General features: G+C 32.5%; 2 protein-coding genes across 2 annotated transcripts; both read right to left on the reverse strand.

Annotated features, from left to right (window-relative positions):
• Positions 1–14,565: 14,565 nt before the first annotated feature.
• LOC111027532 lies at positions 14,566–15,412 on the reverse strand. Its single transcript, XM_022305930.1, has 2 exons — positions 14,856–15,412; positions 14,566–14,769 (listed from the first exon to the last, which is right to left on the reverse strand). Exons 1-2 carry the CDS (start codon positions 15,381–15,383, stop codon positions 14,575–14,577), a joined length of 723 nt encoding a protein of 240 aa, XP_022161622.1. The 5' UTR covers positions 15,384–15,412; the 3' UTR covers positions 14,566–14,574.
• A 148-nt stretch (positions 15,413–15,560) lies between these two features.
• Positions 15,561–17,599, reverse strand: LOC111027533. The gene is made up of 5 exons (XM_022305931.1): positions 17,458–17,599; positions 17,284–17,370; positions 16,122–17,130; positions 15,657–15,971; positions 15,561–15,589 (listed from the first exon to the last, which is right to left on the reverse strand). The coding sequence occupies exons 3-5, from the start codon at positions 17,119–17,121 to the stop codon at positions 15,561–15,563; spliced, it is 1,344 nt and encodes a 447-aa protein (XP_022161623.1). The 5' UTR covers positions 17,122–17,130; positions 17,284–17,370; positions 17,458–17,599.
• Positions 17,600–17,709: the final 110 nt, after the last annotated feature.

Here is a 17,709-nt window from a genome sequence, read left to right on the forward strand (position 1 = left end):
AAAAAATTGTATGCTAATCAGCTTAATATTCCTGAACCTAAGTGCTTACCAAATACCGATGACTCTCCTCAACCTTACGTTTTTGTTGCTGATGAAGCTTTTGGACTGCACAAAAATTTACTGAGACCATATCCAGGGCGTGGGCTTACAAATACTCGTCGTATATTCAATTATAGGCTTTCAAGAGCAAGAAGGACAGTTGAATGTGCATTTGGCGTACTTTCAAATAAGTGGAGAGTGTTACATACGCCTTTATTGGTTGAACCAGATTTTGCAGACGACATCATAAAAGCTTGTTGTATATTACACAACTTTGTCCGCAAAAGAGATGGTTATAATTTCGAGGACATGGATACAAGCTATTTGGTAGATGGTTTGCCTAATAGAGGACCGGGAGTACGATCTCAAGGAATTGAGGTTAGAGATTTTTACGCAGAGTATTTCATGGGACCAGGATCCGTACAATTCCAGTATAACAAAATATAAAAACACAACATCTACGAGTAGATATTTTAATACTTATTAAAATCAATAATTTCCAATGTTTTAATTAATTTTTACTTATTTAGGTATGTATTTTGGAATATTAACATTATAAAATATGTATAACGTATATTGTATCATGTATGTACCTATTATGATTTCAATTATTATTAAATTTTATTTTATGAACTGTTTTTTATAATATTCGTTTTTATTCCCATTAATTAAAAATATGTTACCTTTTTCTTCCTTTTGAGCCGCTGAAAGTTCTTCCCAATTTGGGTATAAAGCGGCAGCCACAGAATTCCATGCCAACATTTTCATTGGCTTGTCGTGATAATCTTTTGAGCCAATATCCCATAAACATGGTCTTGACTCGACTTCAATTATTAATTTTTCAAAATCAAACATTTTTTTACGTTTTTAATTTTTTTTAAATTCAAAATTCACAAATTATAATTTTTCGCCGCGTGCGTTATTACCGCGTCGTGTGGTCGATATAATTAAAATACATGTGTTTTGTATTGATAACAGCGTGCGTTGATGCCGCACCACCGCAGCATGTTGCGGTGAAAACCCGCCGCATACGGCAACACCGCGTCGTGTGGCCTGTTCTATTTAAAACTAAACGGTCCGTACAAAAACACAACGCATGCGGCGACAACGCATATAACCGCATGCGGCAGAAACGCATCGTGTGGCCCGAGCCTTAGGATTTGGTCCATTTTCGGAAATATAAAATACATTATAATTCCAAAACAGATACATATTGAGTTTTAGTTTCCCGTATATGAAAATATTATGAAAATTATATAAACGTGAAAATTGAAATCCCCCCCTCCGGCCTGTATCGTAAACCTCTGACAGGGCAATAACTTATACGAGAAACCGGACTTCCGGGTGCGCCTGACCGCGGTTTCATCGAGCCTGGAGTCGTAATTTATTGGCAAATTTCTGCGGAATGACGCCAAAAACACACCGAAATAAAAAAGATGAAATTACTTGAATTTCATTAACATGCAGACCTGTAACAATTGATTACAAAAAAATAAAAATAAAACCTCTTATGAATTATTCAAAGCAGCAAACAAAATTGGAAATGCCAGCTTTTTTCATTTTTATTCCTCGTCTCTTTATGCCGTCTCGTTCTGGCGAGCACCTTTTTGTTGGCCTCTAGCATGGTACAAAGGAGAGGGGCGAAAGGGGATACACTGTCAGATTAAATCATATAAGCGCCCTTTTCGATCTGACAGCTGCTTGAACTCAAGGGGAAGGATTCGTGGACTTGAAAATTACATTAAGAAAACATTGATCAAACTGTGAATACTTGTGGCTAAAAATATTTATAAGGCCGAATTTTAGGACGAGTCTATGTCTATACTTCATACGGTGTACTCTGTGTACACATACGCACATTTTTCTTATAAAAAAGTTATTTTTTGTAATTGTACACGCCCAAATTTTAAACTATTAAAATTAAAACCTCCCGCGACCACATTTTCATGAAAACTTTTTTGACAAAATATGTATGTAGGTGATTATGTTTTTATACTTCAACTTTCTTCAAAATTCAATATAAACTGAAGTTTTAAAGAAACTTAAAGATGTAGTTTATTACAAATTTAAGTATTTTAACATAAAAAAAAGTTGTTTGTTTAATATTTAAAAGTGACAAGTACTTACATATTTATTTTCTTCAGAGAATATGGTAATGTTCATCATTATTCATTTATATTTATTTATGTTAATAAAATAATTACAGTATATTAATTTTGTTTACTCTAATTACACAAAAACCAAAACCATGTAAAAAATTATTATTTGTTGCAATGAATAAGGTATAAAGGTACTAAATCAAATTCGATACCTATTGAATTTCGAAATGGACAGAATACAATATTACGAGTATATATTGCATTACTATTTTTTTAAATATGCTTTAATTATAATTATAAGTCATTCATTATTAAAAGTGTACGGATTACAATATTACACTGTAGAATATTAAAAGTGTATTTTATGTACATCACAAAATTGGTTCGAGTAATCCAATTATGCCTTAATATATACTGCACAGTTTATTTCATTATTTTAGTATATATATTTCCAATTAGTACATAATTCGTACAGGACTTTTTTTTTTTTAAATTTTGTATGAAAAAATTCATCATTCCATAAATATTCCAACAAACCGTAAAAATAAATAGTCATAATTAATGAAATGCTGCGAACAAACATAATACTATTTAGTATTTTATATATAAAGTTTAGTTTACTGAATTCGCAGAACTTGGGATATTTCCCCTGAACACATTCGAGCTGATGTAAGTTCCGATACAATGTACAGTAGACACTTTTTAGCTGTTGTGTCTGCTTATTTATTAAAATTAGATGTTAAAGGTAACACGATTAGTTGATTGCGTCAAAAGAAATATATGCATATGACCGTTTGCTATGACTTTTACGCATTATAAAAACGTATTCAATCGAAAGAAACGTTCAAACGTTTTACACTCCTATAATATATAATTTATAATCGTGTTGGAAAATCGGTGTTCGAGGAATTGTAGATTGGCAAAAAAATCCGGTAGAGTATTTTTCACAAACGCTTTTCCGTCGTTTGTCACACGACGACATCGTAATTGCCGAGCTCTAAGTACAAACATTTGCGAAATATATCGCCTGACGATTTGTTATTAGGCAGGTAGCTGGTATAATAAGTACTTACAATACGTTAACAAATCAACGGTGATGACTCTGTGCATATAAACTCCAAATCCGTCCTTATCACCGGCAAGCCGATGACTGTATAATATATTATCACGATGAGCGTATTATAGAGTCGAGGTACATTGTATGGGTGGGCACCTCGTCTGTACGACATTGTACAGGTAATATTAGCTGGTATGTGTACGACGAGTGTGAGCACCCCCCCCCCTTATCGGATCATAAAATATTATCGAATCGATTTGTTCGTAGTTTTTTCGTTTCACAGCGCAGCGATAACCACGCGTGGAACAAACGCTCACAAATCTGTCGGTGTAAGTACAACGATGATATGTGTACGAGCATGACAACGTATAGTCAGTACATGCGAATTGGCGTCGGATTTACAGCAGCAGACGTTAATGCCTCGACAATATCGAAATCCCGATTTCGCAACGTGCACACCGATAATGGGGGGGGGGGGGGGGCTGGCTGGACGACGAAAGAAGAGCGGAAAGAACAGGCTTCGAACGCGTACTTGACGAACAAGTATAAGCCTCCTATCCCTTATAGCGCTGTATCCCGGAGGATTAATAAGTTTTCCGATCTCGCCGCCGTATATATATACATAGTCTTCATCATCTATTATTCCTGTAGCTCTCACACTCTCTCGTTTCGTTCCATTGTGTCGTCGGCCGATACTGCTGCAGCGGCGATATCAAACACTAACATATTATACACAAGGAGTGACAGATAGACCTGACCAAAAAAAAAAAATAATGATGATGGCACTTCGACGTAGGACAAAATGATCATAATATATACATATATGATTATATATATTCACGTGTCGGCGAATTTCCTAAAAATATATTTCGAAAAAAGTTATTTCATTCCAAATGAATTTAACCAAAAAAATATTGATATTTACAAAAAAATTCTAAAGATTAGTAGATACTAGACTTAGATAAAATATTTTTTTACCATCAAAATTGATCTTATAAATTATAATCAGGTTCACAAATTGGCTATTTTGAACTTATCCAAAAAAAATTTAGTTAAATTTTTATATTCAGTATTAAAAAATAAAAATAAATTTTTTATATTATACATATAAATTATATATTTAAAAAAAAATTCAAAATATTGATTACAACAAAAGTTATTTCATTAATCAGTTCTTTCTGTTACACTATCTGTATATATATATATATATATAGATACACACATGCGACGAATACTTTTGATAATATGTCTTTTACTAGGTAATTTTAATTTTTTACAAAACGAGATTTTTGAGAATTTTGAGATTTTTTTATTTTAGTCATACGTATTTAGTTTTTATTAAAGTTTTTACTCCTGAGATTTAGTGATAACATATTTATTTTCATTTTCATTTTCCGAAGTAGAGTATATATATATTATTCGGATTATTTCGATCTAGAAAAATCAAATTTCTGACAGTAGTAGCTTATAACCTATAAGTATTTGAAGTTTAGTCGAGCGGAGTAGTGAACCAACATTTTGCGTGTTACTCTGTAGTCTGTATATACCTATACCAGTCCACTCCGCTCATCAAAACTTTAACTACATCTCATAAGCTATTACATACTCGTCCAAAACTCGATTTTCATACATCGAAGTGTACCTCAGATTAGGTCAAAATATTCCTGAAAATATTTTTTTAGGAATTTAAAATTCTGTAATGTTATAATTAAACATTCTGTAGAAAAAAAATATTTTTAAAACTATAAATCGTTTTTGAAATGATGCGAGTCCCACTTTAAATCGATCGCCAGGTACACTACCCCACACAGCTGGCAGTACATACATACTGTGTATTTGACTCGCCATTTATATTATTAAGTTTAACAACACTCTTAGTTTAGTAATAGTGGACAGTCAGAGGAGTGTGTTAATAAGGTCCAAGTGCTGCTCAGGCAACACCTTAAATATGGATATTGATGGAAGAAAAATAGGACATTTTATGGGTCGGTATGACAATATTATGAGGGGTAGGATGCCTAAAATTATTTGAGCAACTCCGATTTTCTTTTAGATACACGCCACTGATTTCAGATTTCTGACGTAAGACATCAGCGTACAGAGTTGGACTGTCTAAGACAGTAGTATACGTTTATAGTTTTATAGGTCAGTATAATTAGGTCCTTTATATTTATTTATACATTATACACATACTTATAATATGTATGCATATGTATCGTACTCAGGCGTAAGTCAGATAAAAGTTTCAAATCTCCAGAAACACATATTATATAGGTCGCATACACTCGACGCGGTGAAAGATGACACTTTGGTAATCGGAATAAAAAGTCCCCGACTCTAGGAAAAAAAATCCCCAGACTACAATATTACAGGCAAACACAATATGCAAAGCATTGGACAAATATTTTTTTAAATTTTAATTACCTAGTGTAATTATTACCAACATTATTAATATTGATTAATTACAAATATATACTTATAGGTATAGTGTAGTAATATATACTTACAATTTAGAATATGTTCAATTTTTATAGCTGTAGGTTGATAATTTAAAATATTGCATACCTGCGTTTCTTACAATGTTTAGACTATAATGTAAATAAAATATTATTAGGAAGCGTTTTCACAAATTTTACTTTACATAGATGAAATATTTCAAATATTATGAAATAATTACCAAACAATAATTAATGAAGATAGGTACTCAAAGTAAACAAAAATTGTTTCGAATACTTTAAATAATAATAATAAAATAATTATCAAATAATAGTTACCTCACTGTTCATTATTATATTGTCTCTTATTATCGTGGCTTACCGAATTCAAAAAATGTTTTATATTTATTTTGCCACTCACAAACGTGACACAAAGTTCAATAATTTGCATGTGTTCATGCGAGTAACATTGTAGTCTGGGGATTATTTTTCCGGGGATTTTTATTCCGCAATTCGACACTTTTGTGGTAGAAGTATACAAACGCGAAACATGACACATGTTGTGACGTAAAATAATTACAACGAATATTAATTGTTTGCCTCTCTTTTATCGTTTCCTTCCTTAATCCGACTTGGGAGTTATGTCTGACTTTCTCGAATAGTGTTGACGTTCATCGGCCGCGATCAATCCCGCGTCAGCTGTTGAAACTATTTAGATGATTTCTCCTAAATTTAAATCTCGTCGTGAACTTTTTTAAGAATATAATCGAATCGGATTTTAATTGGACGGTAAATGCGATGTTTACTCTGCTCTGCGGTGCTGAGCGATAAATAACCGCAGGCCGTACGTATATACAGCTGAGCAGAACTTTCAGCCGATGCTGCTGGTTGCTGCACACGATAACCGTTCGAAAACTGTACAACGAGAACTTTGTTCGGGGTTTTTTTTTCGATTTATACAAAGTACGCGAGTGTATAAAATGGTTACGCAATTTACAAGGATAAAAAAATCCGAAAAAAACATTTCGATGCGTCCGTCGGGTAGGAAAAGAAACGAAAAACAATTCCCGGAGGGCCCGTATTCCTTTTCCGCCGTCGCACCGCAATCGTCACGCGGGCTGAGCATTAAGTCGACCGTCGTCGTCGTCGGCGTCGTCGTATACCTGCGCACCGAGTTTCTTATCCTCGTTATTAATAATAATAATAATAATAATAATAATAATAATAATAATAATAATAATAATCCTGACAATACACGACTGTGCTGACCATGACTTACCGGTGGGCATAAAACATGAGTGTGAGTAATGATCCTTTGGGTCTCCCAGGACCGCGTCGTCGTCCAATTAGCGCCTCGGCGATGGATACCTACCTGCAGCCTGCCCGCGTATTCGGTCACTGTTATTAATTTAGATGACTGGACATTTGCGCTGCTGCAGAGAATAACGGTGCTGCGACGGTCACCTCGGACGGCTTCAACAATGCACTCGAGTCCTGGACAAACGACAGGATATTATGATGGGGATGTTTCAAACATTGCAGCAGTTCCCCGGAAAATTGTTTTCCCTACCTAATCAAATATTAATAGCCGATATTAATATAGTGACATTGTTGTGATGTGCCACTGCACTGTAGCCAAGATGTCTGGAAATCATTTTAATCTAGCGTATAATGCTGCAGTCCCATATAAGACAATTTTGGTCTGTGGACATTTCAATATAGTTGAATAATAATAATAATAATAATAATAATTATTATTATTATTATTATTCGGTTTTAAAAACCGATTTTGGTTGTGTTCATTTAAAACTTTTATTAAATTCTTGAGCCGTAGCAAAGTATTTTTATTTGCAGTAAATGTATCTAAACCTGAATCGCCAACGAGTGCCGATACGAACAATTTCCCAACTATTTTGTTTAATAAACATTTTCCATCCCTTTAGGAATCTAAAAATTGAAATATTACGAAAGAAAATATTCAATCGAATTTTACTCAAGGCAATTTTAACTTTATTATTTTATTTTGTCGACAACCGAATACACTTAGTATACGCTATTGTATTTTATGTATACTTCAGTAATGATTCACTTGAGTCACTTTTAGAAAATCGTATTTAACAATACATCGTATATCTCCTGTATTGGACCACCTACATTTTTTCTAATTTGTCTAAAAGTTTGGGTTTATTGTATCGCTTCTAGAAGTTTACTGGAATTAATACCAATATAGAAACGAAAAACATTGATATTAAAAATCTGTCGATGTCGGTAATGAAATAGATTTTAAAAATAAAATCATTATGTTTATTTCTACGGCGATAAACTATTTTATTATCGAACGATTAAATATATTATTATTTTTTTTTTTATTATTTATTTCAATAATTCGCTATTTAAAGTCGACTAAACATTTTGATTAACATTATTAAACTGTTCTATTTAATATCCTCTAGACCTTATAGGTTAACACACAAATTCCACGAATAATTTGTAAGTTTACACCCTGAGTATCTATCTCTCTGGATGGATCAGCACTCACATCATTCAAGCCCCGCCAAATAAAAAAAATCCACTATATGTATAGATTGTATAATTCTCTTAATTAATAATAATAAAAAAAAATATTTTAATAATTATTAGTTTTTTATGTGTAGAATCTATTGTTTAAACACATACAAATCTGTACTCAGATATGATGAGTAGCTTTGAATTTTTTTTTGGTCATATTTTTGCCATTTAATTTTTCTATGGCTTTTTACTTCAAGATTTTAGATTAGTGATATCTGCAATGGCATAAATATTTAATCTTTTTGCACAAAGAATTATAGTCCTATTAAATTGTTTTTATATCAAATAGTATACATATTCAATTATGAGTAACATATTTTTCAAATTCTTTACGCATTGTGTTATTTAATCTAAATTAGATTCTTTCAACTACAATAAAACCTAGTTATTCAAAATTCTATTAGATTAATAAAAATAAATAAAAAAATGAATATACTAAATAATGTCTCTAACGGTATTAAAACGTTATAAACATATTATATTTAATTTAATCAAATACTATCTTGTTGACTTGTTATATACATATGACATTTGTAGGAAACCTATTTCCTTTAACTTATACAATAATTGAATCTACTTGAAATTACTGTGTACTATGGAGTATGGATGGTCGGTTGAATAGTATGTTTTAATTAAGCTAACTATACCAAATAAACGTATATAAGCTATAAGTATAACAAATTCTATTTGCATCTTTAAATTGTTGTGACGTTGTGTAATACAAATATTAATGTCACTAAACCCTATAAATTTCAATTAAGTATAAATGTAAAACATATTTTGTTGATTTGTCTGTTAAATTATTTTTAATAATTTTATATCGTTCTATTGACTTAAGGTTTCTCGAAATAAATGGAAAAATAGATTACATTTCAATATAAACCAACAAATCAAAATAATATCGATCGAGATGGGCTGTACGGGGAAAAATAATAAAAATAATTTTCACATACAATTCACTACCTATACTGAAACTTCTTTCAATATCGATCCAAAAATAGTCAAACTGTGTTGTAATTCTTGGAAACATAAAGAGGAACATTTTTGTTTCTTATAAAAAACAAAAATTGATCATTTCGGTAGGCCCACCTGTTTATAACCAATTATTACTGCCGGTATTATTTGTGAGTTGTTCAAACAGTTCATTATTAAATTTAAACCATACAACAAACCTATGAAAGTCCATGTGTTGATTAATTATAGTTTAAATTACAAGGCAGCCTCGAGCTACACTACACAGCTATAGGCACTATACAATACAACTTAAAATTGTATTGGTGACAAAGCGTGGACTACGAGAAAATTATAAGAATCTGTTAATGTTTCTATGCGACTGAATAATAAGCGAATAAAAAAAAAATGTCTAATAACATCTTTGTGAAAAATAAAATTGGTAAGCACAATATTATTAAAAATGCTTACTTTATATGATATTACATATTGTAACATAAATGACAGGCGGAAAAAAATTAAATATAAATGTGAACACATGTTCCTATACAACTCTACTCCTAATCAGTAATAAACAATTCATAAATTATTGCAGCTAATATAGACAATTTTATATGCGGATACTCAATTAATAAGAAAAATTTTTTTTTGCCTATTTATGTTCAATGAACAATTTCAAATATTAATAATTTTATGTTTGAATATGGTTATAGTGCTTAACTATTAACTATATATAAAATACAACTTGTAATAGTTAAACAAATTTAAATAGAAATATGAACTCACTTACACATAATACACAGGGTTATAAGTCATAAGTCAAAAAACATCAGGAGTATAAGTATAACATCTTAGGTATGCACATACTACATTTATACAAAAATTACACGCATGATAATAATTTATGACATATTTATAATATTTTATTATATTTTGTTTTATGTACACCACTACACCCCACAGGGTAATTACTAATTACTAATTACTAATTAGGAGTATAGTATACGTCACCTGTTCACGTTTAATTTTTTTTTCTGGGCATTTTTTCTGTGGTCTTTTTTCCGAGATACAATACAAATACGTATATTAATTACCCATCATGAATTATTTCATCGCGTTGTAGACTTTAGTACGAATTCGCAAATTTTTAGCACGATGTAATTAATGTTTTGAGCAATTTTATAACACAATTTGAAAATAGGTGTGGAATATGAGAGTATTTATTTTAACATGGATGTTTCACGACATATATCATGTATTATCGCATCTACATTATTTATGCATTTTGTCGTATTGTGACAGTGTCGGTGTACATTTGCACGATAAAATTAGATTTTTTCATATGAAACATAAATATTCATGGTGTGTTATTTGTTTTAACACAAAGGCAAATATTATTTTGATTTAATTTACGAACGTAGTATAATAATTATCGTTGTTATGAAAATGCGTATGTATAGCTGCTGTTGTGGGGACTGGTCGAAATTCGCTTAAAACGATGCGTAACTATAAAAGCGATGTATTATAGAGCACCTGTGTTTCATATGTTATTAGTATATTATTACCTAAACTGGCTAAACTGTACACAATAATAATATTGTATACAATTTTGCAAACGTCGAAAAGTCGTGACGACGAAACATTTTTTGTGTAGGTAAAAGTCGGTCTAGGACAGCGGTTCTCATACTTTTTTGTTCGCGGAGCCCTTATGTTCCTAAAAAAAATTACGGAGCCCCCAAAATTCAGAAATGTCTATTTGAGACAACAATAATTCATAGAAAATGATGTTGATTATAAAAAAATGTGTGGATTTATAAATAGATTACAGTTTTACACTTTAAAATAATACATATTGGTACGGGCCAAATAATAATGAATACAAGTATATAAATTAAAAATGTAACTAAGAAATAAAATAATAATTTAATAATTTGAATTTAATTTATACAGATAACATATGGGAGCCACGGAGCCCCTAGATTACTCTCGCGGAGCCCAAGGGCTCCGCGGAACACAGTTTGAGAACCGCTGCGGTAAGGGAACTGTTCCGACTAATGAACCTGCTGCTGATTACTTTGTTAATCGTTTAATTTCATCGGTAAAAGAATCGAACCGAAATATTATTATGAACATTTGGTTCACTAGTGTTCCACTGACACAATAATTACTTACTGAATACAAACTTACTGTAATTGGTACAATAAAACGAAATAAACGAGAATTTACAAATGAATTCACCGATCTAAAATATATCAATCGAAAAGCATATACATCGTTATTTTTATTTGCCAATAATTTGGTAGCTGTGTCATACAAAGCAAAACCAAACAAACTTGTTACTTTAATTTCTTCACTTCATGATGATAACTCAATAGATGAATCAAATAAAAAAACCAATTATAATTATGAACTATAATGAAACAAAAGGTAGTGCCGACAGCTTTGACCAAATGTGTCAAAATATGAACTTTGGTAGAAAAACACAACGTTGGCCATTATGTATTTTCTATAACATGANCTCCTTAAACATGATATAAATGCCCATAGTATCGGGTGGTCAACGGCCATTTGTAGATTAAGCCGACGAAAAATAATTAAATGAAAAAAGGACTAGGTACGCCGAAATAGACCCACGCCGAAACGGCTCTACGCCGAACCAGCTACGCCGAGATGGCCACGCCGAAGTGTCCACGCCGAAATGGCCACGCCGAAATGTCCGGATACGGGTAAAAGTGTACCACATCAATATACCTACCTATTATTATTAAGTATGTATCGTAGGCTACGATATAGGTACCTATGTGCAACAGGCGAGAGTATGCTGCGCGCGGCGGCGGCGTACAAAATGTTCAGAAACTGATAGCTCAGCTCCGTCAACTCGTACAAAAAAATTAGATCGTAACACACGGATAAGTCAAATATTTTGGAATTAAATCATACGACTCAAACGACTGTAAATCGTAACGTTTTCATACTAATGTGATACGACAACGTTTACAAAACGATGCGATATACGATTAAAATACGTAAACATCATAATGCATAAGTTTTCAGTCGTATTTATATGCTATTCAAACGCGTATGTCAACATTAACTATCTTATAGGCATACAACTCTCAGTGTAATATTACACTCGGTAGAGGAAGCAGTCGTAGTCGGTAGAGGTAGTGTGTTACGCCGAAAGAAATCAATTCGTATAATATAACGTGTACGTACAGTGTACACACATAATAATATTTAAGTTTAATGTTTAGTAACGTTAAGTACACAACTCGTAAAATAATATACAGCTCGTGCGTGCAGAGCGAGAATCGCACACATCCGCAGGCTCGCCGTTGTTTATTCGCCTCCCAAAGTCTTCATATTACAGGTATAGGTACCTCCTGTACGCGGGTGGGCACAGTGTATAATAATAATATAAAGAAAATAATAATATTGTAATCTTTATATTATGCACGATTCGTGTGCGATGATAGCAGTGGCGACATGCAGGGATCCGGCCCCCCGTGTAAAACAAAGTATGCGCGCGTGTGTGCGTGAGGATGTGCATGGGTGTGTGTGTGTGTGTGTGTGTGTGTGCAGCAGGAGTTTAATGCGTTACCCTGGGCGCTTACAAAGTTTTCGCGTCGACGCGGATTCGTGCGCATTTACCAGGTGCACGGCGTATATACGCGCGCTTCTTACGCCTTTAACACAATTTAGCATCCACCTCCGGCCCGTTTCCGGTTTCGCCGACTTTATTCGCTAAATACTTCCGGCGTAAGCCTTTGACGCGAGCCCACCCCGTACGCGTGTATCTGTTATAATATTATACGCGTATAGCCGGGCGTGCGAGGGGTGTTGAAGAAAAAAACAAAAAAATGTTGCCCTCGTTCAATTTATCAACGGAAAAGAGTATTTTTTCATTTCTTCGCGAGAACATATCATTATATACTCTACTCCGGTGCAGTTTTTTTTCCACCTACGATTCACTCTTCACCGACGAGCGGCGTACGAAAGTATAATGTGCATATACATACCTAGTTATATATGTACATGTAGTATGCATGTACACATGTACTTATATTCGAGTATATATACATATAATGCTATATGTCTATATACACGCCGTACGCGTCACCTCCTCGCTCGCGTTCCGAGACATTAGGTCCTCGGCGATGTCGTCGGAATGGGAGGAGAGGGTGGGATAGAATGAGGGGCGGGACCGGTGTGTCGCCCGCTACGCCGCCACCAAAACTAATAACAATAATAAAACGGTTCCGGGTGGAAATGTAACGTTTTATTTGTACACACCGCGTTCCGGGGATATAGCCGCTTCCGGCGAGCGATTGCCGCCGGCGGGCGCGAGACGCGAAAAAGAAATGCACGCTGCACACACGCGCGCGTACGAGCCCACCCGTAAATGTTTGCTCGTCTCAAATACTCCGCCGCCGCCGCCCATCCGCGGGGGTTGTAGAAGAAAAACAACCTACAGCAGCAATCGGCGGAGGGGTGAGGGCGCGTGATCGCAGCGGCTCGCCCGTCCGGGATATGGAGGGCCATTCGGTTTATGTATGGTCGTTTATGCGCGGGACGAGTGCGGGATATTTAAAAAAAATAAAATAAAATGCCCCGGATGCGACGGTGGCTTCGCCGGTTGTGCAGGGGGTTGAGGGGAGGGGGTGAATTGTCGCCGCGGGAACCGAAAATCCGGTTTTACGTGCTCGGAAATATTTATTATTTTGCCTCTTTTCCGCGACGGTTTATATATATTGTGCGCGTATATACACGCTCAGGTTTATTTATATATATAGATATATACAGTGCATACGCGAAGCACCGTTGTTTTATCGTTAACCCCCCGAAGCAAACGGATTTTCATTTTTCTCGGGCAGCGTTAAAAAACTACCCCCTCGCCAAAAATGAAATATCCACCGCCACTGTATAGTATATATCCAAGAATCCACTTTATATTATATACCTATAGCCATACCGCGGTGGCGCGGTTAACTGTCGCGGTGATCGACTACAGACGGCGGCAGTGTACATATACACAGCGGCGGATTCTGAATTTTAACCAGCCCGGGAGAATTTCGTTTCACCGGCCCAAAACTCCATAAATACAAAAAATTTATTGAAAATGTTGTAAAATTATAATAGGTAATACATAATAATAATTTTAGTTTGGTTAAATAAATTATTTAATATTCCTAATTTATTACTTACATAAACCATAAAAGTATTATTAATATATATGTATTACATAATATATATAATATATCAATTAATTATATCATATTCATTATTCATTATTCAAGTGATGTATTGTATAGGTATATTATTCAACATATGACATTATGAACAATTGTGATAAACAGTGGAAGCACGCCTGCATATCATACAAATTAAAAAATTGAATAAGGTAGAACTTGCCAAAACTTAATAATTAATATGATAGTTTTTTATTTAAGAAATCACTACTATTTTTTATAATGTCAATAATTTCTTCTGAGTCTATACTATGTAATATACTTTTTTCCACATTCATAAGCATAAATGCTTCTAACTTTTCTTCGCTCAATGAATTTCTTAATCGTGTTTTGATTATCTTTAGCTTAGAGAACGACCTTTCACATGCTACCTGATAAGTCAAAATAAGTAATTAAAATATACCGTATAATTAAGTACTAAAATAAGAATTATAAAATTTGAAATGTATGTCATTACCTGTGTACATGGAAGTGTAAGCAGATACTTATAAGCAAGAAACAAAAAATGGTATGCATTACTATACAAATTATACTTCAAAAGTACATTATAGCAACAGTGAGGACAATTCATGCAAGACTTGCAGTGTACTTCTTCAACATTTGTGCCATGTTTATCACTTATTTCTTCTTCAATATCATCTTCGCTACTTTTTTCATAGTATTCAGGTACAGTTCTTTTTAACTGATCCCAGGATGATGAAAAATTTAATAATTCATCTAACAATTTAGCATGAGTCAATTTGTCATCAAATTTTTTCAAGACTTTGGACAATTCAAGTAATGTATCAGATGGTAATTCTTTATCATGTAAATCTTTAAAGTTATTTGGTGACAAACATGCTAAATCACAGTACAGTTTTTTATTGGAGGAGAACCTTTCTTCCATGCAAGAAATTGTTTTGTCAAAAATTATATTGTGAACTTCAACTGTGAATTTTTCTTCAGCATCAAGTATAGGTTGATCTGATGTCATCTCATCAGCCATTTTTTTTTTTGTGCCTACATCTGATTTTTGGGAACTCTTTGTCAATTAAAATATCCATTTTATGGTTATCTTCAATTATATTTATGAATTGATCTGCTTCAGATTTTACATCTTTCATACCTCTCTGAATTTGTTTTAAATTATGTAAAGATTTATTTACCAATTCTTGAGATTTTATCAAGTCAATTCCTGAGGTTTGTAGATATCTAGATAAAGGTCCCACAATTTTAAAAATTTTAATGTAAATCAATGCTGTTAATATTAATTCATAACTCATAAATGCTTCTTTTAGATTTCTAGCTTTTGCTTTAATTTCAGGATTAAAGTCAGGGGATGATTGAATTGTATCTAATGATATTATAAGTTGCACATAAAGGTTATCTTCACCAAAAATAGTTTGTAAAGATTTTTCTTTTGACCACCACCGCGTCAATCCGATAGAAACCAATTTTTTTTTAATATTTTCTCCAACAGTATTTTTCCAAACATTCATTCTTTTATAAGATTCTTTGAAAAACACAGCGACTTCATTAAGTAAAGAAAATAGTTTTACTGCAGGCAATGCAGACTTAGTAGAGTCTATTAAGACTAAATTAAGAACGTGACTATAGCACCAAACATGTACTTGTCCTGGTGATGATTTAGTAAGCCACGCAGAAAACCCATTATACTGACCTTGCATATTCGAAGCCCCATCAGTAGAGTTACCAATACAGTTTTTTATATTAAGTCCACAACTTAACAATTTATTTTCTAACATTTCATGGAAACTTTTTCCTTTGGTTTCTGTCATAGTTACAACTGATAAAAGTTTTTCATGTACACCACTGGAGTTCACATACCGTACAATGAGTGAACATTGGTCCTGTACTGATACATCTTGAGTAGTATCCATCTGTACTGAAAACATAAGTGCCTCTAAAATCTGTGAAGATATGTTTTTCTTAATTAGGGTACTTATGGAATCGATCACCATATTGACTGTGGTTTTTGAAAAGAAAGTAACCTTCGAAACTTTTCCTTTAGAGTTTCCACTATTTGCTTTACGCTGAGCCTTATTAGTTAACGAATCAACATGTTCATTTAGAACAATGTCATACTTTTTTAAAAGAAGCAATATATCCAAAAAATTGCCATGATCTAAAATAGGATTATTTAAAGACAAAGCGGATTCGTTCCTATGAGCTCGGTAACTAAGTCCTCTCTTACCAATTAATTTTACTATATCTATGACACGCTGAAGTATTTGTATGTTTTTTTTAATTTCTTCTTTTTTTTTCTTTTTAAAATCAGAAAATAGTAATATATTAATAGTTTTGTAACTTGTATGTAAAAGATATGATTCAGAACAAGACATATGTGTTTTACTAGCTTCATGTTCTTCTATACGTTGGTATACATGTGTCCAAACAGATAAGCCTTTAGTGAATAGATTAGGTTCTGAAGAAAAAGCTAAGCATACACTACAAAACAAGCTTTTTGATTGATTATCAAAACTTAGCCACTGGCGTTTAATACTATTGCTTCTAAAATAAGCTTTAGATGATTTAAACAGTTTTTCAACATGAGGTTGTTTTGGATGATACTTAAAAAAATCATTGATACTAGACAGCATAGGTTTTTGAAAATAATTTAAAGTAAAATTATTATCTAACAAATTATTGTTGTCAACATCTTCAACCATAACAATATCTTTGTCATCATCAACATCAGCATTAACCAAAGCACAAACTTTCATAACATTCTCCTACACATAATTTAATACACAAAAATATATTTAGTTTGCAAACACGTTTAGCAATTATTATGTTACAATATAGACATAAAAGAAATATTTTTTAAAAGCATTATGATTTATTTATTTATAGATATTTATTTAAGAATTAAATTTTAATTTTACCTTTTCTAGTATATTTAATGTATTATTAACATCTTTGCAATTGACAACTTCATCAGAATTTGAATTATTACTTAATATTTGATTACTCTAAACCATTTATAAAAATGTAAAGAATTACCTATGTTCTAATAAATTTTTAAACTAATAAGTTTGTTAATTAAATTGTAATCTTACCACATCAACAGTATTTAAGAAAGTATCATCAACACTGCAATCATTGACAGCATTAGAAATTGTAGTATTACTAGTAGTAGTACAATTATTACTCTAAAACAATTAAAATAATTCAGTAAATAATCAGTATTCTTATTTATAAATTATTAGGTAGGTACCTATTTTAATACAGATGCAATGATTTATCATTTTGTATTGAACAAAAAAATAAAACATAACATTATAAATTGTTAGGTACAACAATGTTGTTGT

This window comes from Myzus persicae, unplaced genomic scaffold (assembly GCF_001856785.1).
Source record: "Myzus persicae strain clone G006 unplaced genomic scaffold, MPER_G0061.0, whole genome shotgun sequence".
Taxonomy (NCBI): Eukaryota; Metazoa; Arthropoda; class Insecta; order Hemiptera; family Aphididae; genus Myzus; species Myzus persicae.

Coding starts and splice junctions, on each gene's coding strand:
- LOC111027532 (XM_022305930.1), bottom strand. CDS start 15,383: ATGGCTGATGAGATGACATCAGATCAACCTATACTTGATGCTGAAGAA. Junction 14,770..14,855: donor TTACACTTCCATGTACACAG/GTAATGACATAC, acceptor TTGACTTATCAG/GTAGCATGTGAAAGGTCGTT.
- LOC111027533 (XM_022305931.1), bottom strand. CDS start 17,121: ATGAAAGTTTGTGCTTTGGTTAATGCTGATGTTGATGATGACAAAGAT. Junction 15,972..16,121: donor GTTAGAAAATAAATTGTTAA/GTTGTGGACTTA, acceptor TTCTTAATTTAG/TCTTAATAGACTCTACTAAG. Junction 15,590..15,656: donor TCTAAAAGAAGCATTTATGA/GTTATGAATTAA, acceptor ACCTTTATCTAG/ATATCTACAAACCTCAGGAA.